Genomic DNA, 27,834 nt, shown 5'->3' with positions numbered 1-27,834 from the left:
TCTGCCTCACATCGGCAGCAGCCACGTGTCATACATGCTCTGAACCTGCAGACTTGGAGGCAGCTAGTTTTAGGGGGATAGACCAGGAGGCAGGGAGAAAGCTGCAAAGGAGAGCAAGTAGCCAAGGGAAGAACAGCTAGGAGCAAGCTGGGAAGAATGGGATCAGATCGTAGCTGGAGGGTTTGGTTTTGGCAGATGATGAAGGAAATCTTGTCTTGGAAGAGAGCTGTGAAGGAAAGATGAAGATTAGGCTTGGACACTGGGGGAGATGGGACCATGAGGAACGGCTTTTCTTCTGACTAATCTCAGTGAAGTCCGGGAGTGTCACTGTTGCCTGTATCTTTCTGCTGACCCCCCAAGCTTTCTGTGTTTTACTTGGTCTTAGACAGATCTTTATATTATGATTGGCATCTTCGAAGTAGAATGACTTCTGTAAAACAAAAAGGCCTGAGCCCCTTTCCCCATCAACTCACATTTCCTTTCTGAGCACCCTGAGATTGTGGGATCCAGTCAGGCGTTTATCTGAGTGGGGAGTGGAGGGAGAGGTTGTCTGAGAGACTGCAGTCCAGGCACTAGGCACCTCAGTGCTGTTCTGTCCTGTTCCTGGTGTGCAAACCTTCTCGTATCAGAACCTCACTGTTCCCATGGGGTGAGAGGCTGGAGAGAACTTTGGCCTTCCAGACCTTTCTTAATGAACAGTTTGGATCAGCCAGACCTAATCTGTTTTATCCCTTTTGGAATTTAGAAGGTTGAACAGCGTCCTACTGCTAAGCAAATTAAGAAAGCTGCTAGGCCATTTCTTACACCCTCTTGATATGTGAACTTTATCTGGATACAAAATTTATTTCTCTAATTTCATATTAATCCAAGTAGTAGTTACTGTGGGTAAAATTGAATATAGCATTTGGTCAGGTATCATGGGCTAACCACTTCATCCAGTGTGTTATTCTGTACTCATTTGCTTTGATTCCTAGAATAATTTAATACTATCTTACATGATGCCCTCTTCCCCTTTCATATTCAGTGTCTGTTTTTAGGCTTTTCTTGAGGTTTTTCCTTGTTTCTCTAACCTTTCCTGCTTTATTTTTTGAGACAAGCATTCTGTATGTTGCTCAGGCTGATCTCAAACAACTGGGCTCAAGTGACACTCCCGCCTCAGCCTCCCCAATTTTATGTGTGCTGTAGTTTCGTGCTGACATGCCAGCCTTGAGTTTTGGGACGCCTTGGATGTGTCATTCACCCTCAGGGTTTGGGTCTTAGTTCTGAGTAATTCCCAACACTTACTTCCTGGTGTCTTTTAGAGCTTAGTTCAGCGTCTGATTTCTACTGACTTTCCTAGGTGACCACACCCTGTCCAGCTGTCCTGATCCTGCTCTCTGGTCTTGGCAACCCCATTCTTCCACACACACACATGCAGATCTGGTGCCTTGATTCTTCCATGCCCAGTTGATGTGGGCTTTTTTGGCCACAAATTATATGAGAACAAAAGCAGAAAGAAAGGACTCTTCAGCGAGTTCCACAGTGGACTGAGTGAAGAAAGTCTCTGGATGTCAGAGAACCTTGCCAGTCTCTTCCTCTCCCTGGCCTCCTCCTTTAACACAGAGAGTGCTGGTCTGTGCCTCTGCAGCCATTTTCCAAGTCCTAAGTATTACGTGAATAACTCCAGCGGTTGGATTTGTTGTTGATTTTGGTTTTTTTTGAGACAGAATCTCACTAGCCCAGGCTGGCCTGATACTTGTTAGAATCTTGTTGCCTCAGACTCCAACTGCTGGGATCATAAGTGTACAGCTCCATGCTCAGCTTTTTCAAAAGACTGGATTTGGAAACACTATAGTCTCCCTTTTTTCCCCCACCTCAGGATGATTAAGCAGTGTAGAGTGGTTTACAGATGTAATGCATAACGTAACACAGCATGGAGTTCAGAATAAAGTAGTAGGGTTTTTCTTAAATGTAATCAGAGAAAAGTAACAAGACAGCTTTAAAAAATAATAAGCTGACAACTGGGATACAAAAGACATCTCTTCTTAGGATTTATTTACTTGACTTGCTGCCTTTCTCTGTATCAAAGATAAAATTAAATTATCTTTTTCTTTCCATCCCTCCAAATTTCTGCTTGAAGTAGCAAATACCAGGCACTTACAAAGAGTCACTGTGCCTTCCTATTCTAGAAATTAAGTCACCCCCGTCAGTTCTCCCATCCCAAGTCTGGAAGGCGTGTTGAATTCCTGCAGGTTCCACAGTATAACATCACTGCCCCTGTTTCAGCTGGGATAAGCTTTTCTCCTTTACATCCCTCTTCCTCTACATCCAATTGAGAGTTAACTTTTCATGAGTAATCGCTTTTGGAAGAATGAGTTTTTAAACTTAGTAACTTAAATATCTCAGTGAATAGGGATCTTATTTTACTAAATGTCTGTTTGAAGGTAAGAGTGTGGAAATATGATTTAACTGTCTTTGGAACTCTAAAACTTCTGGAATCTGAGTTGTTTGGTGGCGTCTTGACTTTCTGGCTGGATGTTATTCTCCTTCCATTCTTTATCAGATTTTCTGCTAGTAAATCATCTTTTATGAGTAAATCTAAATATCACCTTTTTCTACCAAGACTTTATTCTTTTTTGTTCCCCACTTTGCCCCTGGGAAATATTTTTGGCCGGGATCTTATCTCCAAGACTTTATATAACAAGATCTTTTTTTAAAGCTCTGAAGTAACACTGTTCTCCTTGGCCTCTGTGTCATGTGAAGCCTAGGCTTGAGACATTTTCTGATCCCATTAGATGCTGATTACATTGTTGGCCCTTACTCCTGGTGACTTTTTCCCTTTTAAAGTGGCAGTGACTGTGATTGAGTGGGTTTTAAATTATCTCAGTAGGAATTCTTTGTGGCTTGGATACCTTTAGATTTTCCATCATTTCAGAGGGAATAAAGAAGGGAAGAAATAGAAGCATGAAGCTTTGTGAGACGTTTGTTACTGAAACCAAGAAGCTGAAAACTGAGAAGCTTTACATCCCCTAGGAGAGTTGCAGAGTGATAGCACAGTTACAAAATTAACTGTTAAAGAGCTTTGTTTCTTAACACTGGATTCCAAATCAAGCATTATCCTAGTGGTGTAGTTCTTATTGGCTCTTTATCCATGGCACTGTAAAGATTCTGTGGCAAGAGCTGACATCTGTTCTGCTCACCCTTCCCTCTGACTAGATTGCTGAGAGTTTGTGCAAATTAATGTAAAATGTTCACTTGGATTACACAAAAAAACCTAGGTGATTGGAGAACGTGGAGAACGTAAGAGATTTCTTTGACTTTTTCCTCAGGTTTTGTTGAATCTCTATGGGAAGAAAAATTATTACTTTTCATGCGCTTTCTAATAGCAGCAGCTTCCTAAATGGTGTGTTCTCATAGGTTTGTGTAGTTTTGAACCCACACTGACTTATCAGTGTTCATTTTCATATACTTTTGGGCAGCACTGTTGGTTGAACAATAACAGGGAACAGATTTTATAACATTTGCTGCCATAATGGATTTTCTTTTTATATGTGTTTGGGTAACATTTATTTATATGAATATATACATCTGTTGTTTGGAGGGGAGTAGTAAAGTGCAACATCGTTTTCCTAATCACAGTACTTTAGGGAGGCATCTCTTCCTGTTGGTTAGCGATCTTTACTATAGCAAACTGCAGAGTGAAATCATTTCTCTAGATGGAGAGCAGATACGGATTTGCTCTGATTTTGTTTCCTTCATTTTAGAGCCTGACATTTTATCTTTCAGACTAAATAAATTCTCAATTGTGAGAGATACTTCTAATAACCAAATGTTGTATTCGGAAATGTTATTTAAAGCATTCTTTAAAAGCTGAGATGCCTCAAGTTTCATAACATATAAGCTAAACTTCAGAGCACATGTTAAACACATTCTTGCTCCAATTCCAGAGATTATATCAAGCATTATGTAATTTGGAGTATTTCCTTCATTTCCTCAAAGTATAACTACTGGAGAAGTCAAAATATATTTGTTCCTACAGGCTTTAAGTCTACTTGTAGAGGATTTAAATATATTTATTCCATACATTACATGAAAATGTAGATGACCATTCCATGTGTTGTTAAAAGTTTATCAGTAAGTTAGCCCAAAACTTGTATTCACATTACGTAAACTAGTCGAGGGTGACAAAAGCAGGTTTCCATTTAGAAATTCATTTATTACATAAGCCACATCTATTGGAGTCAATTCTTTACCTTCAAAGTATATATTTCCATATATACTTTCTAGAAATAACTTAACCCGATTTTTACCCTGGCTATTCCAGGTTGCTCCGAAGATTCACTTTGTACGTTTATTCTGCCTAAGGTAGATCCTGCTGTCTGTGTAGTGTTCATAAGTGTTTAGCTTTCATGGTGTTCCAATCCATAGCGTAGTAATATGAACTGAATTTGAATCTGAATCAAGCGGGGCTTTGAATGAGTGAGATAGACAGGAAATGTTGTAGAGCTGGACGCAAGGAAATTCAGAGGGAGATGACGGCAGTGCTGAGAATTCCACGTCGTCACCTGGCTGGCTCTGAGATCCAGGCCCAGAGAGCCATGGGCAGCTGTCAAGACCTTTAATGAATGCCAGACTGGGAGTGAGTAGCTTAGCTCAAGAGCAGTGGAAAATTCATACAGAAAAAAGGGCAAAAATGGTACTTTTGAATTATTTTCTAGAAATCAAAGTTTGCTTCTCAAGAATAGTTCATGACTTGTGTTGCCACGTGAGTTAATTGTTTTTGTTTTAAATAGACTTTTCTTTACCATTCATTTATTTTTATGGATGATTCATTACGTTGTTTTAAGTGCAGTAAAATTCTAGATCATGCCAGTGCCTGATATTGACTTACTAAAAGAAGAAAGAAAGAACAAGAAAATCATGGTGATGCTAGCAGCCATTTTTAGATCTGTGCTATTGGAATATATTGATTACAAGATACGCAGAGGGCATAGTTGGTTTCAGAAATCAGTAAACCAGTACCCGAGATGTCTTGGCCTAACCACTTTCAAATAAATAGTTTGAGAGGAATAAAAGACTTTCCTACATGGCGTCTCATTGTGAACTGGATTTGTTTGATGATGTAAGTTTCAGTAGAGAGCTACTTTTTTTTTCTTCTGTCTGTGACAAAGTCTTGCTATAAATTTTAGGCTGGCCGTGGGCTCACTTTGTCGCCCAAGTGTTGGTCTCAGACTTGCAGTGATCCTCCTGCATCAGCCTCCCAAGTACTGGGATTACCAGCTTTGCTTTCTAAATTTTCCACAATAGCTTTACAGTCTTTTGGAGAGATTATAGTGAATGACTTTCTCAAATAATTTGACCTGGGAAACATGATTCCTGAATGTCTTTAATATGTGAGTCTGGTTATGCTTTTATGCTCATGTTACTTCTGGTTCCTCTCCGAAGTCAAAATGACCATGAAAAGTAAATATTTTTAATCAGTTCAGGATATCAAGACAGCCATGATGGCAAAACTAAAGACACTCATGTAAGAAGACTCCAGAATTGCTTCAGAAAGTGGCAAGAATAGTGGTATGAGTAGGCTTGAAACAGAGGTAGGGTTTTGAAGGGGAACGAATAACAGTGTATCCTTTACTGTAATGCTTTTTAAGTTTAAACATTCAGCATGTTTTTCAGTCATACCTTGCATATATTCCTCTACCAAATGCAGCTATGTTGGGAGATGAGGTTAACACTAGAAAGGGGTTTGAGGAAGTGAAAAAGTTTAAGTGTAGTTCATGAGATGGAGACTTTTGCTTTTGTTCTATACTGTTTGATTAGGTCTCTTTCCTCTCTGTTGGAGGAATTCCTCAAATATATCATGGTTTTTGCTTATCTGTTCCTACCTACAAGAACTGTGAAAAATCCAAGACTGTGAGAGTAGTTGGACCAGGCAGCAGATGGACTTTGGGACCAACTGTTTTGCCAGTCCATATGATAACTGGAAGTCTGTTCTGTCTTCCCAGAGGAGATTTCTCAACCTTCCTATTTTAAAGGTGCTAGCATGGCTTCTAACATTCAGGGGAATGAATATTCAGAGGAAAAAAGCAGCATAAATGTGGCTATGACTTGGATGTAGTTTCTCACCTAAGGACCTCTATTTTGGAGGTTTAGCAGCGTGGAAGATTAGGGGACCTTTGAGGGATGAGTCTAGTGAGAGATGATTGGGCTATCGGGATTGCCCTCTGAGAGGATGAAGGTTGTTTTCCTGGGATGCAAGTTTTAATTCTGTCAGGATTGTTAGATAAAAAAAAAAGATGCTATTTCTGAGACGTGCTCCTTTGGCAGTGTGATCTTTTTCTTGCATGTACTTCTGCCATAACCTCATCAGAGCTAAACTGATGCTGTTATCATGCTGTTAAACCTGTGCAGCTACAGTCTAAGTAAGCCTCTTTGTAAGTAGCCACCCTTAGGTATTTTGCTATAGCAACAGACAGCTGACTAATAGAAGTCCCATGGCTCAGGGTACATATTTTATACCCTTTTGTTTATTCCAAATGTTTGGTGCTTGATTTCTGTGATTTTGAGACCTACCTTGTCCAGACTTTTCTGTTCTATTGTTTTGGGAAGGTAGTGTAGAGGCAGAGACACTAGCCTCTTAGGATGGGTTAAGGCAGAGACCTAAGAGTCTGATTTTTCTCTAAATGAGAAATTAGTTTCCAGTCTCATATCTCAGCCTTATATTCTGTGGTATATAGCCTCTTCAAATCCAAGCCTCTGAGCTTCTGTGAAAGCAAATTATTTTTCTAGGTACATCCTACCTAGGATCGTTAGGCTACAGCATACTTGAGGGGGTGATATAGGCCATCATTTTTGCCTGTGTTGTCTTCCCCAAATAAGTTCTCTGCTATTTTCCCCTGGATTCCCTTGCCTTCATCTGTATGTTTTTCTTTCTTTCTTTTTTTTTTTTTTTTTGCTATTGCTTTTAGTGGCTCTTGGAAAGTAGAAGTGAGTAATATTGGTCAAATTTGCTGCATTTAACCAGAGGCCTATTTTATCATATTTTAGAGAAAAGACTAGAAGTTTGTTGATACATCAATTTGCCAAATATGGTTCAGACTCTTATTACTGTGAAACTAAAGCTATTCCTAGATGATTTATGAATGACATATTGACACTACTCAGATTCTGACTCAGCTATACTATACGGAAAAACCATGGCACTTGTATGCAGAAACTGTGTAGTATCCCAAAGGAGCAGTGTTGTGATATGGAACAGGGTGCCCTTTTGTCTAATCCTGATGCTGAGTCAAGTACTCCTTTCCCCAAGCTGGTTCTTGTTTTCGGAAAAGGTTCTGGTTTCTGAGGTTCCTTCTTAGGTTAGCAGTGTGTGATTCTTGGTACAAACAACTGAAGAGGAAAAGAGATTATATAAGAGCCATGTACCTCTCACTCTGGTGTTTTTATCTAGACCTGGAGACTCACAAGTTTGTAGCCATTGGAATCTCTGTGTAGTCTTTCTGTCTTGTTTGTGAAGTGGAACATGGGTGTGGTCCAGGCCTCAGTTCTGGTCCTGATGCTTTGGTTTTTGGGGCATAAATTCTGTTCTAGTGCAAACTCCATTTTGCTGGCTTGATATATTAATTGGGTACATTAAATTGCCTAACTATTTCTGTAGCCTAGATGGCAAGAAACACTTGGTATTAGACTCTTTGAGGAAGGGAAATGTGACATTTGAGCAATTTTCATTAAGGCCATTCTCATGGTTCAAAGGACCATTAATCTAGTAAACAAACTAGAGAAAGCGGGAGTGTAGGTTCAAAGTGGTTAAGCTCCATAAACTAGAGGGTGGGCTTCATGGACTCTGTGATATACTTATGTTCCATTGACTTGAGAGATCTAGACATATTTATTAGTCTTACAGACGTATCTGTCTTAAGCAGATCAGTTCAATGTGATCTGAGTTTTAGGCTTATTTTAGTTAAACCTTAAAATCCTATTTCAAAAGAGCTTTCAAAATAATCATCATGACTTGACCCATTTCTGTTAGTTTCTTCAGCAGGAATCTGTATGCAGCAAGGAGTTACTAATTTCCTTTAGTTTAGTCTTCTCTTAGTCTGGTTGGTGGAATGAGCTGCACCTCCCACATCTTCACAGGCTTTGACTCACATACGTGCTAAAGCCCATTTGCAGGCATCTGGGATCCTGATTCCAGAGAGCAGAACTCAGGCTCAGTCGCAAGTAAGGAAGGAGTAGGTACTACAGACTATGTGGAGTTGAGGATTCCAGGTCCCACTTGTCAACACGTGACACACTTGTGCAAAGACTTGGGTGGAAAATGGTGTCTGTGAATGGCATTAACCCAGGAGTGACTTTCCCATGGCACAATCCTGAGGCCTGGACATTATTTGGGTCTCATGCTTTCCACATCTGGTAATTGTCATGATCTCAGTCCCAAAGCAATCCCAGTGCCTGAGGGATGGGTGTTCTGACGGTTGCTTTGAGGCAGTAAGTAGTTCCATGCCACCAGAGAAGGGAGAGGGCTGTTCGGAAGCAGAATGAAATAGACTGGGGGTAACAGTAGCTTCTACCACCCTCTGTCTCACAGTCACAACTGCAGACCAGAGAAGAGCAGAATTGGGACTCTAAAACAGGCAGAAAGGAGCCAATGGGGGATCATACAATGAGTGCCCAGATCATAACTGTGTCTTAAAGCCCAGCCTGAAGTCTGTGTGAGAATCAATCATGCATTGGATTGGAAATAGACCACGTAATGATCAGAAACTGACAGGACTGGCACAGAACCAAGAATCTTCTGCCTTTTACTGTTTGGATTCTACCCAGAGAAGGTATTGCCAGTTCACATGGGGAATCTGACACACAGGAAATGTGTGTGACGAATATATGTGCTGTGGTTGACTAAAATGTGAACCCCAGACTTAGCCTTCATCCATAAAAGTTACGTTCCCTTGAAGTCTGGTACAGATGCACTATACTTTGATACACAAAGCCTTCAGTCCTCAGCACTGTCTGGCTTGAGGTGTGGGTTCTTCTTCACGTGTAACTGAGCCTGAATTCTGTTCCCTGTAACCAGGGGCCTCTGAGCCCACAATGGAATTTCGGCAGATATGTGTGTTGGAGCCCTTGAAGATGTATAAAGTGAAAATCAATTCCATTGACCGGGTTAAGGGGACTGGAAAGGAGACAAAGGGGGGTTCCCTCTTGAGACATGAAGCACCCCAGCTCTGCCAAGGTCTACTCTGGGATTCCAGACTCCTGTCACCAAACTCATCTCTCAAAGAGATGCACAATGTCACGTTCCCAAGACAGATTTATTCCTGGGATTACCCCAGTTGAAACTTGGAATTTGTTTATATGAAGAGATCTTGCTATCAATATGGTCTTAAATGTTGGTGTTACTGCCTAAGCTAATGGTCTGTTTCGAAGCTTCTCTGTTTAAAAATAAGTTTGAGTTTTCACAGATTGAGCCATATATATACTATATCAAATGTCGCATATCCCACAATGAAAAATAAATGAGATGAATATTTTTCATCTCAGTGAATTGTCTTAATTACCTATTTGAAATCTTTGCTTTAAACTATGTGGATTAAATAGTTTCTGCAAAATAAACTGCAAATATGCTCCTCTTTTTCTTTACTATTTCCTTGGAGAATGTTTTAAGCACTGAACAACCATTTTACATAAGTTGGGAATACACACTAATACAAACCTGAGACCATTCATTCTCCCTGCTGCTAAACTGCATCACACTGAGGCTATACCAAGCAGTGTGAAATGGAGTTATGCCCCTCTCTCCCCCTACCCCACCCACTCCGGCAGAGGGGAAGAGGAAGAGGAGGAGGAGGAGGAGGAAGAAGAAGAAGAGACCTTACCTTGAGCTCTGCATACTTTATTTAGACTCAGGGTTAAAAACATTTGTTTTTGAGTTTCCAGCAAACATTGGCAAGCTATAAAGTTAGGAAAGTCATTCAATTTAGATTATGGGACTGGAGTTTCTTGTTTAACAGCTTTAATAAAGAAGTGTTTATTTATGTATTTATTTATAATGAAAAAACAGTCTAAGGGATGCTAGGGATTTAGCTCAGCAGCGTAAGTGCCTGTCTTGCAAGCACAAGATCATGAGTTCAATCCCTGGTACCCCCCAAAAAAACCAAAAACAAACAATAACAACAACAAAAAAACCAAACCAAAACAAAAAAGTAGACTAAGATGCAGGACTGGGTTTTTTCTGTTTTATCATATTTAACTGCCAAATAGAAGTTAGGAAAAAAAAATATTCGGATGAAATACACAAAACTCTTCATAGGTCACTTTTTTAAAAGAAATCTCCTTCTAGTTTTCTGTGATATAATTGCTTTGTTTACAAACACATTTTTTTTTACTCCAACATATTGCTGTAGAGCCAGAAAGCTCATCATCCTGATTTAAGAATTTTATGTGAATAGGCAGTTAGAGGCATTAAACCTCACCTTAAAATCTTACTTTGTATTCTAAACTCCTCAGGTGCCTCTGTTATAGGGTAGTTCCTTTAGAAATGGGTTGCCAAAGTATTCCAGATTCTTCTTGCCTCAAACAGAGAATTGGACAAGAGAAGCCAGTAATGGTGTCAAAAATTTTATTTGAAAAGTGTGGAGTAAATGAGTATGGGAGGTACCAGCTCTGCAGAACAAACTTGGTCCAAACTGAGAAAAAGAGGGATAAAAGCAAAAATAAAAGTACATGCCCCATCTGAGAAGCACAGAGGTGAGGGTGCTAGACGACCCAGCCATCGCATGCCATCTCCTGGGAGCTGGTGAGAAGTTTGACATATGGGTCGTGGCGTTGCCTGCAGTTCTGTAATGGACAGGTGCCACTTCATTTCCCAGCCTATCCCCTGTATAGCGTCCATCACCAAAATCTCCTGTCTTGGAGTTTGTGCCTTCTGGGTATAAGTAACTGACCTTGAGTGTGTATTGTGGTGACTGCTGTTATGCCACGTGGGAAGCCTAAGAGAGTCACATCCCTAATATATGTCTGATAAAAGCCTAACAGAAAGATTTTAACTCCCCATTATGGGACAGAATCTCACAGCCTCCACTGCCTTGTTTGCCTCTGTATCCCTACTTTGTTTTTTTCCTCTCTGAATCCCAGATCACTCATGAACATCATTTTTATACTGTTGCTGACAAATAATTCAGTTGTGGTAGGTCAGGCATAAGAAGATCCTGGTTTTTCTTCTAAGGTGCAGCTATCTTAGAAGAAATTAAATCAGCAGTAATGCACATAAAAATTCTTATCTGTCTTGGTTCTGAGAAAACCTTGAATTTCTCAGTCTGAAATGAGACGGGAGCGGAGATGAATCAGTGAGGAAGCCCTGCTTTGTTTTTCAAGCACAATCTGTCTCATAGCTCATGTACGCACCTCTGCTCTGGCCCTCACTTCCTTACTTGTTTTAGGCTGGTAGCTTATCCCTCCCCACTTTTACTACTGTAATTGTAACATGAGTGACCCTTTCTGGCAGATAGAAGCTTCAGTAATTTTATGATCTAATTCCAAAGGCACCAGTTGTTCTAGTTTGACACATACTTTCCAGTTTTTCCATAAAATTATTTTTGAACATCAAGATAAGTGAGGAGTAGAGGTTGCTAGTAGTTGCTGTTCATAGAACATAACCTGTTTGGTTCCCCATGGGGTATACAGTTAAAATACCTAAGTTATGTTAAAATGCCTTTGAGCTGCAAAAGCTTAAGCTTTAAGCATAACAGCCAACTATGTGCTCATTGAAAGAAAGAGAGAGAAATAGATGGCCAAAAATGTGCTCATTAGAAAGGAGAAATAAAATGTTCACATTTGTGAACAGTGATCTCAGTAATATAAATATACCAACTAAATGTATTTATATCAGTTAAATATTTAACTTAAATATAAACCAAATTTTGTGGTTAGTTATTAAGATACGCAGTAAATGGTATGCCCCCAAAATATATCCCCTGAAGGCATATACATTTCTGAGTTTTCTTTCAATGGGCAAGTTCAGTCAATTAGCAAATATTTAATGAATACCTAGAGGGCTTGCAGTATATCAAGAGCCTCATTTAGCACTTCACTTCCCAGTTTTTTTTTTTTTTTTTTTTGAGGTTTTGTTTTGTTTTTTCAAAACATGGTCTCCCTATGCAGTGGAGGCTGGCCTTGTGCTCACTATGTAGTCTAGGATAGCCTGAAACTTGCAGTGATCCTCCTGCTTCAGCTTCCTGAGTGCTGGGATTACAGATGTGTGCCATTGTGCTTGATTTGTCCTCCCTCCCCACCTTTTTAAAAAAAGAATTTGTCAGAATTATTACAATTGACGGTCAAAGTCTGACTTACTTTCTCTTAGTATACATATGGCAATTTTTATTCTTTTAGAAAGTAAGAATTAGCTTGTGTGAATTTGCTTGAGGAGCTAAAGATTATGAGACTGTGAGAAGTGTGGTCCCTGGGCAGTGACTGGGCAGCAGCACACTTTGGGCCCAGTCTCAGCATAACCACCAGTCTGTCCCACAGCAAACCTCAGCTCAGCTCAGGAGAGCTCTGGTTTTCTTCCGAGTGCTCATTCAGCCTTTCATCTGGTCTCTCTTACTCAGCACCTTGTTTAATGTAATATTTTGTTGCTTGTCCTCAGGGTGCCTTACGTGAAAATACTCAGTTGTAATACTTACAGATGATGATGCTAACAGCGAACACAAACACTATTGGCATCAACTTCAGGACTTTATAATTCATGAACTTAATGAATCCTCAACACCCCTAGACATAATCACCCTCATTTATCAGATGAGGAGGAAGGGACGAAGAATGAAGTAGCATGTTCAAAGTCATCAGCTCTGTGATACAGCTGAGATATAAACAGGAGAAACTGGTTCCCACTACACTGCCTCTCCGTGGCCTGGAAAGCCTGTCTGCCATGAACATTACTAGGAGTTACTGAAATTTGCATTCCAGATTATTGTGTCCACTGTGGTGTAGACAGCAGTGTCACATCAAAATTAGGATCAAGTACAGCATACATGTCTCTGAGCTGCCATCGTGTACCTTCCCGGAAGCAAGGCTTATCAGTGTGGATCCCAGAGGCCTGAAAGGGGAATCTTGTAGCCAGCATCTTAACCTATCATGTGCTTCTCACCTTGGGAGACTCAAGTGCCTGTCCTGAACGTGAGGAAGCTAAAAAATTGGTAGTGGGACTAATCATGAGTGGTGCTCTGGTCTTCTGGAGTCCCAAGGGTCAGGCAGACCCTGGTAGACTCTTACTGCTCCCACAGTCTGGTGAGGTAGGCAGCATGGATAGATGTTAGGGCTCTAGTTCTTTCCGCTTCTGTGGAGGCAAAGCTTCAGAGCTGGATAACACTTGGAAGTGAAGGGATGCCCCCCGATGCTGGTGTTTCCTGGAGGAATGGAGGTGGTGAGAGTCTTTTCCCACTGGTGTCTCTGCAGGCAAGGAGGCTTCTTTGCACCTGAAGGGAAGAGATGCTTCTTTAGGTGCTAACTGGCCTGTGTTCATCAGGCAAAGCATGGGGACTTAAATGGGGGCAGGGGGGGGGAATGGAGGGGGAGAGATCTTCTAAATACAAATGGATCTTTAATTCTGAAGCTCTAAATTCCACTTAGATGCATGTTTTTCTTTGACTATTACTTACTCTTTTTCTATTACCTGGACTGAAAAAAGTAAGTCATTTGCGTGGCCAAATCAGCTTTAAAATTTATGTAGGAATTCCTTTTAGTGTATGTGTATGTGTTTGGTTATTGGAACATAAGAACCCAAAATATAAGGTAGAAAAAAGAAGAATTTGTATTGTTTTGTGAGTAGTTTTTCAAAAGTACAGCCTAGTTGGAGCTTGTCCAGTACCTTTCATGCTGGAAGCAGAGTTACCTCAGCCCTGAACAATTCCAGAACACCCCGGGGACATAGCTGAGGAGGAACAGAGGTTAGCGGAAGGGAGCACTGTTTGAGCGCCCTTGATAGTGGTACACATATCAAGTTAGCCAGGAGACTGAGGTTATCATTGGCTTAAAAATCGGGACTGTTTGGATCAAGACTTCGTTCTATTTTGGAATGTGTACATTTGGGCTAAATTCAGTGAGGAACCTGCAGCTGCTTTCAGGGGCTTTTGTTTTATTTGCAGCCTACGTTTCTGGAATCCATAAAGAAATACACTGTGTGTACAGGCTGGGTGGGGCACAGTGTTTCCTTGAGGAAGTTGGTAGGAGGAAGAGTCCCATTTTAACTCTAGTTGTTTTCTATTTATAATACTTAGTATGGTTTGTTTTCCTTGTCAGACTTTTTGAAGGAAAACTACAGACTGTGGTTAGAGCTAGAGATCTTTTCTTGAGGGGTTTTGGCTTTGTTTGAGGCCTGCCTGGGGGACCTACCATGACACCCTGAAGTATAACATCCTTACTTTCCTAATCCAATGCAGAGTCACTGCTCCCAGTCACTGTTCACAAAGGAAAGATCGGTAAGCAGAATCTTGTGTTGTTACTGAAATGCCGCTCTCAAGCCTTCCTCTTCTGGGCAGGATAATACTTGATTTTATTCAAATACATGTATTTATATAAGGTTTCAGACCTAGTGTAATGGAAATCAATCAAGAATTCATCTAATGTTTGCTGAATGTTGAAAGTGATGATGGATCAAAGTAACAGCTTTATTTTATAAGAGGTAAGTTTAGATACTATGACCACATGTTGTACAATAGGTTTTCTTTATGCATTTAAATGTCTTTTCTTAATGATGGGACAATTTCACTTTCATGAACTATCATAGAGTTTATGAAAGTAAGCAGGCACCACCAAATTCAGTTAGTTAACAAGTACGGAGTGCCCTTGATTCCTTTAGGTGCTGGCCAAGTCCATGTCCCTCTACTTTTAGTGGGAGAGAGTGACAGAATTTACTTTCTTGCACATACGCTTGTCTCTGTGGATATTTTTCTATTAAGAGAGCAGAGTATGAGCAGATCAGCAGAATTAGTTCTGACAGAGTCATCCCAGGCCATCTGTTAGACTGACAAAATTTCATAGCAGTTAGGGTTGAATATTATTTGTAATCTGGGATTTGGGGCAGCCAGGCATATCTTAGGTGACGTCAGGTGAATTAGGATCTAATTTTCAAGGAAATGTTGATGTTTATAATAAATGTTGAAGCTTTTTTCTTCCAAAGTGGCAGATGTGCTGCTGACATCTGGCTGCAGTTGGGGCTGAAGGAGACAGGAGAGGGTAGAGGGAGAACGCACATAGGCATCTTAGCTAGCATCATCTTACAACTGTAAACCACAGAGCAATAGCTGTTTCTGTTAGTAGATTGACATCCTTCATCTCAATCATGAGATTTCTGTTGGAATGATAAGGACTTAAGACACCTGGGGTCTCAGAAAATCTGTCAGGTTCGGGGAACTTGACTAGGCTTAAATTCATGTTTGAAGCAGGCATCATGATTGCTTTGATCACTTTTTCTCAAATTCACAATTCAAAGTGTATCTGAGACTGAGACATTCAGAGCAGCTTTGGGATATAAATTTGTTATCTAAGATATTTATAGGAAAACATTAAACCTTTCCAGTAACTTCTTTCCCTTAAATATTGATATTTTCAGCTTTTGTAACTCATTTGAGGTTCTGTACATTTCCAAACACAACTTGCCATGTAAATAAATACCTTGTCTGGCCCCAAAACAATTTGTTTCAGAGGAGCCTGTACCACTTACTTGTGCTCTTGTAGAGTGTTCTATCACTCATATTACTGTTGACTCAGTTCACAAAGCAATTACTGTATGTGCTGGTTGCTTTGCTAGGAGTTTTACCTGTCTCACCTCATTTAATCCTAGGACCGATTCTGTAGGTGAAGAGATGGATTTGTCACTGTGCAGGCTGAGGAAGCTCTGCTTCAACACTCTTCACTGGAATGGCCACTTCTAAAGTTCAGAATGGGTCCCACTGTGGGTTCACACAGCCTAATTCTGCACATAAACATCCTCCCTCTAAATGCCAACTCCTCAAACACTGAAGTGATCTCTAATGGTTGAGCAGACCAAAGTTAAGAAACCAGTCCCAGATCCCCCAGTGAGTGGTGGAGCCCAGCTTTAAGGTCTTTCAGACATTCAGTACATGGCTAGAGTTGAGAATGTTTTTGAAAATTGCACGAATGTTTTGCTTCATAGAAATATTGCATTCTGGGGCTGAGGATTTAGCTCAGCAGCATAAGTGCCTGCTTGCAAGCAGGCAGTCGTGAGTTCGATCCCTGGTACCGATAAAAAGGAAAAAGACCAAAAAAAAAAAAAGAGAAATATTGCATTCCTTAATCTTCATTTGCAATTCTATGCTCTTAAGTGTTCCAATGAGTCCTTTCTCTTTATTAAATTTTTAGAATGTCTTTTTTAGATTTAAGATGTTTTTGAAATGTGATAACGCTGAATGTATGTATATATGATTATGTTTGAATCTCAGTTTAAATCCTAATATAAATATCCACCAAGCGAACTGGTGGGTTTTCCAGTATCACCTGTTTAAGCTCTACAGGTATGTGAATCCAGAACAGGGAGACAAAGGGGATGTTTGAAAATGTCCAAAAGCTGAGAGTTGTGACCAAGGGGATGGGTGTGTTGACTCACAGGCCTGATGCTATTGAGCGCTGTGTTTAGACATCTGGTTCTGAAAGGCTAATTCAGAGGGATGACTGCCTGATCCTGCCACCCAGGACTGGAGGATGGGGCGAGGCATACAGCATTAAGTGGGGTAAGCAGAAGCCATTAATGCAGTCTGTGAATCATCCTGGCTGCACTGTTCCCTACTCCAGTGTTCCTTGGTGTAGCTTTCCTGCTTCTTAGGTCTTTTTTCTCTGAAGGTTAGACAAGTCAGTGTAAGTGCTGTTTTATTTTTGCTTGTTAGAATTCCCTGTAAGGTGAAAGCTAGTTAACGATGTAAAATTTTTGTGCTTGGACTGGTGATACACTATCTCACTAACTGTATTTTGTAGTTTATGAATCCATTTTACAGTGACTATAAAACTAGAGGGTTGTTTAAATTCAAAGTTATGTAGGTTCAGTAGAATTTAACTTAGTGTCAGTTAATAAATTATTGCCTATAATAAAAAACAGAGATTAGTGAAATAGCCTTGAAAGAAATGACAGGTTTCAGAACTCACTAAGCCTCAACAAAACCACAATATTCTTTGTCATCTTAAAAGTTCTGTACACATTTTCTTACACGTTGGCAAATTAGTAATCATGATTGTTTTCCTTTTAACTTTAATAGCTACTAAGAAAATTTGTCAGCATTTCTTCTCTATGAGGAAGAAATGTTTAGAGATGGTAGAAGATGGATTAATGAAAAACTTCATGAGACACCCAGGACTAGCACCCATCTGCTGTAGATGCATAAACATTCTATGTTCGGATCTGACCAAATAACAGGCCTCCTTCATTTCAAGCAAAACTGTTAAGAACACCTAAATTCTTCATCTGAGAAATGCGTGTTCGTTTCAGATGGCCATTTTTGGATTGGGTCTTTGAATTTGGGGGGGACCTGATGTTTTTCAGTTCTTTATATGCTTTAGATATAAGTTCTTTGTCTGAGGGACAGCTGGCTAAAATTCTTTCCCATTCTGTGGGTTTTCTCTTCATTTTTTTGGTAATTTCTTTTGAAGTAAAAAAAACTTTTTAATAAGACGTGATCCCAGTTGTTGATTCTGGGAAGTACTTCCCTCACAGTTTGTGTTTTGTTCATGAACTCTTTGCCTACCGCTATGTCTCCAAGATTACTACCTACTTTGTCTTCCAGTAAGTTTAGTGTCTCTGTTTTAACCTGAACAACTAGCTCTGAGATAGCAATGTGCAATATATTAACTAGTGTTGATTCCCTACTTTTTTCTTTTTAAAATTCTGAATAATTTCTATCCTTTTTTTCTGGTTTGCTTTAAAAAGAACACTTAAATTTGCCAAACAAATAATAGGACACTTAGTTGTGTCTGTTTTTTCATTCTTGTCTGTATTTTCTATCAGTGTCTATGAATTTTATAAAACACTGAGTTTCGATGTGTATATTTTTATCGTATCTGCTCCCCCACCTTCCTTTGCACTCCCTTCTTCCTCCCTCGAATTCTCTTCCTCTTGTCTAATAATAGCTTTCCTTCTACTTTCATGTCTTCTTTTTAGATTACATGATTTAGGAAGAACATGTGATTGTGTTTCTGAGTTTGGCTTATTTTGCTTAACATGATGATCTCTATTTCCATCCATTTTCTTGCAAATGATAAAAATTTATTCTTTATGACTGTATAATATGTGTGTGTGAGTGTGTGTGTATGTGTTTACTCTTTATTCAACTGTTGATGGGCACCAACGCTGGTGCCATATCTTGGCTGATGTGAGCTATACCTCTTAATAAACATGGGTAAGCAAGGCTAGGTTACTGCTTTTTAAAGGATTTACATACTCAGAAATGATTTTTAGATGAGAGCATATTTGCTTTGTAGAATACAGTACCAGCTGAGCTTCTTAATTATATCAGAAGTCTGCATTAGTGAATTTCTAAAACTGAGAAATTCTTAATGGGGAAAGGGAGAGACTTGCAAGGATTGAGAAGCATTGAAATAAGGAAATATTTCAGGACCTTCATATTCAATTGGAAAAAGAAAACTTACTGTCTGTAGTTCTCTGATGGTTCAGGGTCAGGCTCTTTCCCAAGGAAACATTTTTCAAATTACATAAGAACTTTGGAGAACAGGATTTGTTTTTCAAAATGAAGACTTAAAAAAAATTGACTCTGATATATAAACTCTGGGATACAGGGCATTCCTGTTATTGGAGAAGTATTGGTTAGTTGGCTGGGATCATCTCTTTCCAGTCAGAAAGCCCTTGGATCCTGTGGAGCACGCTAATGAGAATGGAGACCAGGGCTGTCCACAGTCCTCCCTGGTAAGGTTGCTCAGCTGCTTGAAGAGAAACTCAATAAAATGCAGTTTTTGTGTCAGAGAAATCACAGTCTGTGGTAATGCAGTCAGTCACACAACTGGGTACATGTAATTGCAACAGAATTTGAAAAAGAGTTTTTTCCTCATTGTACCATCTCAGTGGTACAAGGGTATGCACCTTAATATTCACAAATTAGCATACTAAAGTGTAACTTCCAAAGAACAAGAGCAAACCTTTTTCCAAATCAGGCTGTGTCAACATGCTCTTTCTGTTTTGGATAGACTAGATCTTTAATTCTTATTGAGTCAGAAGTATAACATTGCTGAGTTGAAAAACTGGTGTAAATACTTCCTTTTTGAAAGGGAGAAATGTCAAGGTACTATAGTTGTCAGCTGTGCTAAGAGGAATGGTACAGTGGAATTTGATTGGGGCCCTCTTATTAACATTTGTGATACAACATTGATTAGCTTCTGAAAATACAATACTGCTTCTTGTTTATGTATGAGATGGGAGTCCTCCCACTGTGTCATCTAAAATTGCACTACCTGAGAGTCATATTTCAAGGACATTGATGTGCTAGCTCTCTTATGAGAATCTTCAAATTGAATTTTTAATGAAAGATATTTTTAAGTGATGAAAGCAAGATTTAAAATCCGGTAACAGTTAAATAACCATCACTGCCCTAATTTAGTAAGAGAAAGGATTAGGCAGTTCAACTATAAAGTGACCATTTTTAGAATTCACCATTTAACATCTTGATTGAAGATGGAGAATTACTGAAGTGCTATGAAAAATTCAGTTTGCTTTAACCCTTTGGCTGCACCTTAGCTGGGGGAGAGTTCAGTGGAACAGAGGTTTCCTGTACAGTAATTGCAGAATAGTTCCCTACGCTGCTACTCAGATCTGCCTAAAGTACAGCATTCAGGCCTGAGTAGATAGTAGTAAGAAGTAGTTTTTGCTCATCGGTACAAAGATTATTTTTGTTGACTTGATAATTTATCTCTTTCTTTTTCTAAGCCAGTGCCTTAATTTGTGTGTTAATTGAAATCACTATGGTTATGCATTAGGTGTTTGGAAAAATTACTGTTTATGATTATGGTCATCATAAGGATGTTTGTCTTTATATGTCTTGAAAGAATAAATAGTATTTTCTTTTCAGTTTCGATACTGTTGCCAGGAGGCTGCTACCTTTTGTCTATCCTCCCACCTCACTGGCTTTCCCTTCATGAACTCTTAATTGATTTCCCCATCTTTCTCTAAGCACTGCATGTCACCCTCCCACCATATTCAGCCTCTGGCTGTAGAAACTATGTGATCATTGGCTTCTAAATGGTTATCTCCAACCTTTGTGTCTCTTCTGATTCAGCATTCACATTCACCTGCCTCGTTATTGTCTTTCAGGGATGGCTAATAAATACCTCAAACTAAGCTTCCTCGAGCCAAACTATGAACTCACAGTTTTCATGTGACACTTCATCCTTCTATTTGATCAGACCAAAAATAGTCAAGTTTCAGTCCAGTTTAGTCCAGTCTAGTCTAGTCCTGTCCTATCCTGTCCTGTCCTGTTGCCCAGGCAGAGCTGCCAGGCTCAGAGTGCTGGAACCACCCTTGGCTAAAATGAAAAAAAAAAAAAAAAGGTGTTTTTGGTGCTGGGAATAAAACTGAGGGTCTCATACATACATGGTAGGAAGGCTCTCTACTACTGAGCTACATCCCTAGCTCCTATTTCTTAATTCTTACTTTTTATTGTCACATGAAGTCATGTTGTCTGTATTCTGGAAAACTGTCTGGAGTCAGACTTCCTAGTTCTCATACCCACACCTGTTTTTGTTTGTTTTTCAAAGTGGGCTCTGGGCATCCACTCTTGTATCTCTAACACCTCTTCTCAGTGCAACAGCCCAATGATGGTTTTAAATATTAGTTCAAATTATTTTTTGCTATAAACCCTCTTTCTCTCACATGTAGGTCTCCAAATCCTAGAAGAGAACCATGTGTCCATAATCTGAACCCCAGCCTCCCATCACACAGTTCTTCCCTCCATCTGGATCTCGCCGCCAGAGGCACAGGTCCCTTGTTTTCCCCTAGGGCAGTGGCTGAGTCTTCTTCAGGTCTGCCCTTTCCCCAAGCATCCACATGGCTGTTTCTCACTTCCTACAGGTCCCTGCTCAGTTGTCCTCTTATTGTGAGGATTTTACACACGTCTGTAAATGCAGCAATGTTCTCCTCTCCCTCTCCATCCTTGTATTCCCGTATGCTAGCTCTGAGTGTTTATATGTGTGGATAAAATATTTCTTGATTATTCGGTAACTAAAGTAGAAGCTGCATAAGGTCAGGAGCTTATTTTGGCAGACAGAATATGCTGGGTACATAGTAGATTTTCAATAAAATGTAACTGAATAATGGACTTTAGATCCTTTCTTAAGAAGTTACTAAAATATGTTATTTTATCCTATTTTTGATAGCACTGTTTCTAGGTAACTTTCTACATTCTCTTGGATAATTTCATTATAATTTCTCTCAAAAAGACAACTATACATGTTACATAGTATTTTGAAAAAAAATCAGAAAAGGTAGAGACATAGTATAATGACCACCTGTGTACCTTTCTTTCATCGACTCTAATACTGTTACACATCTGTTTTATTTCTCTCTTTATATCTATCTTTCTAAAATTTTTTTCTAAACTATTTTTTTTGTGTGTGATGGTGGTGGTGCTGGATATTGAACCCAGTGTCTCATGTGTGCTAGGTAGGCAAGCACAGTACCACTGAATCACCTTCCCAGCTCTTTCCAGACAACTGAATTAGTTGTAGATGTAATGAGCTTTTTAAATACTTCTAAATAATTCAGAGAGTATTGTCTAAAAACAATTTACTTCTCCATATCTGTGACACAAGCATTATTTCTAGAAAATGTAAGATTAGTATAGTATTACTATCTACTACAAAATCTGTATCCAGATTTTCTCAGTTGAACCTATAATATCCTTTGTAACTGTTATTTAAATTTCAAGAACCAGTCAAGTTGTGTCTAGTTGCCGTGCCTTTTTAGTCTCCTTTAATCTAGAGTGTATTTCCCAAGCTTCTAGTGGTCTTTTGTGACTTACTGTTTTGAAGAATCCATGTTACATACCTGGCAGGATGTCCTTCAGTTTGGCAACATGAATTTAATCATAAGAAAGGTTTTGGCGGTACTATAACACAGGTGATCATAGTAATAGTGCTGTGAGGTCAGTGTGTCATGTCAGGAGGCACATGAAGTCTCATAATTCCAGATGCTAATTTGGACCAAGGGTTATGTCCACCAAACTTTGCCATTGTAAAGATATGTTATTTCCTTGTGAAATAGATATTCACCTTCTTGCCTGGCCACCTTTTTGCTCAGTGACTTTGATGTCCGTCAATGACCCCTGCCTGAATCAGTTACTACAGTGATTGTAAAAATTACAGTTTTCTTTTTTCTATCATTCCTCATATATTTATTATTTGACCTTCTTCCATAAAAAGATTTTCCATCTTTGCCCTCTGTTTCTGCTTCTAAAAGCCTTTTCTACTATCAGATAAATTGATGGATTTTTTTTATACTCAATGTTATAATCCATTTCTGCCATTCAATTTGATACTTGAAAATCCCAAGTTTGGCCAAAGGGAATTCTGTATCACAGTGTAATGGGAAAAATAATTGAGGCATCTTTTCTTTGTTATAGTCAGGCATTTGAGGAGATTAAAGGGTCTCTTGATAATTGTGTAACATTGAAAGGAATAGATAGAATAATTGGGTCTTCCTAAGGGAAATGCAGGGGGCCCAGGTGTACCATGGTGGACAGCCACCTTCTGCTGACTTCCTGCCAGCCGTAGGATGAATGTCTTTCTGGCTGAGGCTGATGTGAAATTGGACCCCTTTTGTCCTTACATCATTTTTTTTGTTTTTGTACCAGGGATCGAACTCACAACCTCATGTTTACCAGGCAAACTCTTAAGTCACTGAGCTAAATCCCCAGCCCCTCTTACATCATTCTTTTTTTTTTTTTTTCTTTTTCTCTTTTTATCAGTACCAGGGATCAAACTCAGGACCCCCTGCTTGCAAGGCAGGTGCTTATGCCGCTGAGCCCTCTTATGTCATTCTTATGCTGGGTGTAACAGTTTGGCAAGGTCTGGGAAGATATAGGTTTGTCACTTCAGCAGGAGTCCCAAAAGCAACTCCACTGAAAAAGACTTTTGTCTCTCTTTTTTTTTTTTTAATTCTTTAATGCAGTTTCCAGAGCTATAGAATCAGACTTTGGATTGGTCTCTGTACCTACTCAGAATGTTTAAAAGTTTCCCTGAGGTAATCTTGATGTCTTAAGTTTGTTCAGTGGACAGTGTGTCAGTAGACAAATTCTCCCAGCTATATTTAATTTCAGCAAGACTCGCTGGGGTTAAGGGTGTAACCTGTGGTTTCTGTTCTTTTTTTCTTTTAGTACTGGGAATCAAACTCATGACCTCATGCTTGCCAGCCAGGCACCGTTAACCTGTGGTTTCATTGTAGGTGGCTTGGACTCTCTTCTGTGGTGCTTAATACCTGTTTTTTGTTTATTTTTGTTTTTGTCTGTAGACTAGATCAAACTTTAATTGGAGAAGGTAGTGTCCCAAGAGTGAAAAATCAGACTCATAGCCAATGAGCAGTCTTCCTTATAGATTCTCTGTACCATAAAATTGTCATGACAGGTCGAAAAGGGGGCGAGTAATGGAAAATAATCATATAAGGGAAATAAGACTGCCTTTTCTTTGGCTTTTGTGATAGAAATTGGAATGTGCTCAATATCCATCTCCTAATTTATAGACAGGATAGTTATGCAGAAGTAGTATAACCTTTGGATCCTACCTATGAGTATCCCACAATTTTTTCTTCCAGATGTGATTTAATTCTGTTTACAAAAAGGTGTAATTTGGCCATTGTTTAATGATAAAAAAAATGGAGGAGACACTATTCCACAAACCATATTTACTCAAAGTACAAAAATTAGTTGCATGAATAAATAAATGCCATTAGTTGCATGAATAAATAAAACCGAACAAGTTAAATTTGGCAACTGTGGAGATAGTTTGAATTGCCCAAAGGTATATATAGTGTACTTCAGGTGGAATATTGGATAATGAATGTGTTATATTTTGGTGAAATTTCATGCTATATTTTCTCTAAAGTTTTGGTGTTTCTTGTTTCTTATAGTATCTAACACCAGGTTATTTGCCACAGTTGAGCACTGTTACATTTTCTGGTATGCTGGATATCATGTGATATTTATTTATAGAAGATGGAATTGGGGTACCACTGATAGCAGTTACCCAAGATAAGGAAATCCCAGAGATTATCGTAAGGGACTAAAATATGTCTAGTGAAATATTCTGGACCATTTTTGTTAATTCAAACTTTTATAATGTAATGCTAAAGCAAACTCACTTAATTTTAAGGTCCCATTTAAAAATAGGTTGTCATACCACTTTGGATGAGAAAGAAAAAGACAAACTGAGACTGCATATTTCTGCCATTGTTAACTGCATTGCTTATCCTCAGCAAACAACAAAATGTAAATTCTTACATAATTTTCTTACAGCATACCAGGCATAATTATCCCTATTTTCAGATGTAAAAACTGCTATTAAGATAATTAAAATAACCAGGTTGAAGTCACTCAGCTGGTAAATAGCCGATACAGATTTTGAACTCAGGTCTACCTGAGGGGAAGGTAATCTTTTAATACAATTTTTCTCTTGAAGGCAAATAATACTTACAAAGAAAAACACTATAAAGTCAGAATTTTAAAAAACTTAAATTACCCATAATTTCACATCCCAGGGAGAAGCTTTTAACATTTTAGGGGATGTTGTACATTATTGGTTTAAGAAAGTATTCTGTTAGCTTAAGTTTATGCTGATGAAAAGCACATGGAAGTTATTTAAATTATAACATCTTTTCTTTCAAAATGGTAGTTTAATAATCCCTGATCCCTGCACTAAATCATTAGTTATTTGCAAATGTTGTAGCATTTATACAAACACATAATTTAATTTGAAAATGAATACTTTGGTTCGAAAGCCTGGCTTTGTTTTATGCATGGGTGCCAGAACATCTCAAAGCCTTTCATCATGTCTCATTCCTGTGCAGATACATTTGTGGATTTCCTGTGCCTGCAAACTAAAATTTGAGCACACCCTCCTTTTCTTCCCCATAACTCTTGCCTTTCCAGTGACGTTGGTCTCTTGTGAGGGACCCAAAGGTTTTGCTTTTAGCCCTGTTCTAACCGTTGTATTCTCCATTAAATATCTCAATAAACTAGTTTCTTTTTCTGGAAGGTTTTTTTGTTAGTGCAGATTTTACTGCCTTTCAGCTCACTTGCCCTAACCTCAGTTTCTTCATCTCTAGCCTTAAGGCATTAGGTAGAATCACCTAATACTCTTTTTAGCTCTGACATTCTGTAATTTTCACTGCTTCCTGGGGAGCATATGCCTGTGACTATTCAGCATCTGTCTATGAACTAGGCGCAGAGGAAGTGCCTGGAATAGGTTCCCTGGCTTATGCTTCTCATCCTCACATTGACATTGTGTGAGAAGATGGAGGAATAAAGGACTTCTTGGAGTGAGAGTCTAGAAGTACTCTTGAAAGTGCAGGGTTTGAGTGTTTAAGGGAAGTCATTGGGAGAATTTTGCCAAATTCCACCAAAGTTCAGGGAGTATCTGGAGGTAACTGCTGAGTGCCAAAGAAAAGGTCAGTAGGAGTGGTGGGAGAAGTGAAGGGGAATAAGGGACTCTTGATCCTGAGCTCTTACAGGTAGAGCCATTCTAAATGGTAGAAGGTTCTACATGGTGAGTGCCTGGGGTAGACTGGAACTGAGAGTGTGTGGATTGGTGGTGGCCAGAACACTTCAACCCCGATTTCATAAGAAAATTCACTAACAATATTAGTTCACTGGATACAGGTGACTCAGTGTCATGCCTGGGTTCAGTCAGAAATCATACAATAACCAGCTTGGTGGCATCTTTAAATGTGCAAACATTAGTCTCAGAGGACATCACCAAATAAGGAAATGCTTGTGAAGGTTTAGGGAATTGATGAGGTGTTACGCAAATGTATCAGTACTGTTTCACCAGTTGCTTCACCTTCCTTGACCTGGCTTCCTCCTCCAGACTCTTTTGTTGTGCAGATTTGAGGATCCCTTTCTGAGCTTACCACATACCGTGGTCTGTATCATCTTTTATTACCTTCTGTGACTGATATTTGGACAGAAACTTTTCCTAAGGAATTACTTACATACTCCCTGGTTGGATTTGTTTCTGTAAAGGGAAGTGTGAAATTGCACTGACTGCACTGCATCTGTAAAGGATTTGATATTTATAGCGATTACACATAGGCAGTATTTGTACTTTAGGAAAATCTTTTCTGTGACCTTTCAGATGAGGTTTCTCCTGTTTACTCCCCTTTGAAGAGTGTTGTTTGCATTAATGGTGATATGATTGGAATTTACACAGTAGAAAACATAGTGTTTACAGAATCTGGGAGCTTTTAGAGGCAGTGATCCTCCCATGGTAATGTTAAAACACTCAGTGGTTATGCCACCATTAGAAGATGGTTAAAGATCTGGATTGTTCCTTTGAAGAAAACAGGAGTTTTCAGTTTCAGGCCTAATTCAAAAGTTCGAGTAAGGACAAATATTTCTCATGAATATATTGTACGTATAAACTATATAACAATACCTGTCTGAAGACCTAGAATGATTATCACTTGAGATACTGCTCTTTAAAATCCTAAAATTGTGTCTTTCAAATAATAAGTCCTTAGGCAGTATTGCTGATACTGCAGTAAAGCCAGGTATATTGCAGATCAGGTGAGGAAGGGATCAGGAATCCCTGGCCTTGAAATATCAAGAAAAGTTCAGCATATCAGACAGAAGAATTGGGCAGAATGTCAGTTTTCAGGCTAGATGTAACTACAAATAAATACTCATTGATGAAATCTCAGTCTATAGCCAGTCAGTAGAAACTATAATCTATGAAAGAATAGAGCATGACTTTTTCTACCCTGTGTCTCCCTGCCCTGACAAATTTATTACATTTTATTCTTGGTGGTGTTTCTGCCATTCTGTGATCTAGGGTAGAGGCCTTGATTCCATCTTCTTCCCCACCCTGTACTGAATTATTGTTTGATTTCTGTATTAAAAGGAAAAATCTTAGTAAATTTTTCTCCTTGCTGTTCCTTCTTCCATTCCCAGGACAGGAGATGGCTTGCTGCAAAACAAGATTGACAAATACAAATATTGCTAAAAGAAGTGAGAGAAATGTAAATGAACTGAAAGAACTTTCATGTTTATGATTCAGAAAACTCAATAGTATTATGATATAAATCCTTCCAATTTGCGGATTTAATAGAAGTCTCAGTAGGTATTTTTTTAAAAATTAACAGTCCCTAATATGTTGCATATTGTTATATTCAAACTTAGTGACGAAAATACAAAACGGGGATTGCAGGTAGTTTAGCTACATGCCCTGGTTCAGAGACATGAATAAAGTTTGCCTTTGAACGTAGTTTCTGACCTACTGGTGCTTTTAAAAAATAAACCCAAAGTTTTTTAAGTAAAATATCAGCCAGTTGAGACTTATTATTAAAATGTAAAACTATGATTCTATGATGATGCTTGATATGCTATTGCTAATATAATGCAAAGTAATGTATTCTGTGAGGTGCTGTTTTAACCTGACATTTATTCAAAAAAAAACTTCTGTTTTTAAGTGGTGCTAAGAATTGAACCCAGGGCCATGATTATGCTCCGCTAGCTACATCCCCAACTGTAGACCTTTTAGGAATTATTTTTAGAAACTTGTGGTTAAATAGAGTCAGTTGACCACTGAATTTGAATTGCTGATTCTTAATGCTGGTAGCTTACTTTTGGAAGTAGGAGC

At 39.0% G+C, this 27,834-nt stretch overlaps 1 protein-coding gene across 4 annotated transcripts in view; it reads left to right on the top strand.

The window, feature by feature from the left end:
- Mcc (MCC regulator of WNT signaling pathway) overlaps positions 1–27,834 on the top strand; it is a 406,401-nt gene that overhangs the window by 205,058 nt on the left and 173,509 nt on the right. The window contains exon 1 of one of the 4 annotated variants that reach the window (XM_013156111.3): positions 13,566–14,453. The exons of the other annotated variants lie outside the window; for them this stretch is intronic. Within the exon in view, the coding sequence (XP_013011565.2) occupies positions 14,409–14,453 (45 nt within the window). The 5' untranslated portion in view covers positions 13,566–14,408. Of the gene's footprint in view, positions 1–13,565; positions 14,454–27,834 lie in introns of those variants that run through there. 4 annotated transcript variants of the gene reach the window in all.

This window comes from Cavia porcellus, unplaced genomic scaffold (genome assembly GCF_034190915.1).
Source record: "Cavia porcellus strain 051 isolate PalLab524CR breed Dunkin Hartley unplaced genomic scaffold, mCavPor4.1 scaffold_19, whole genome shotgun sequence".
Taxonomy (NCBI): domain Eukaryota; kingdom Metazoa; phylum Chordata; class Mammalia; order Rodentia; family Caviidae; genus Cavia; species Cavia porcellus.
This window is presented reverse-complemented; position numbering and strand designations above follow the sequence as displayed.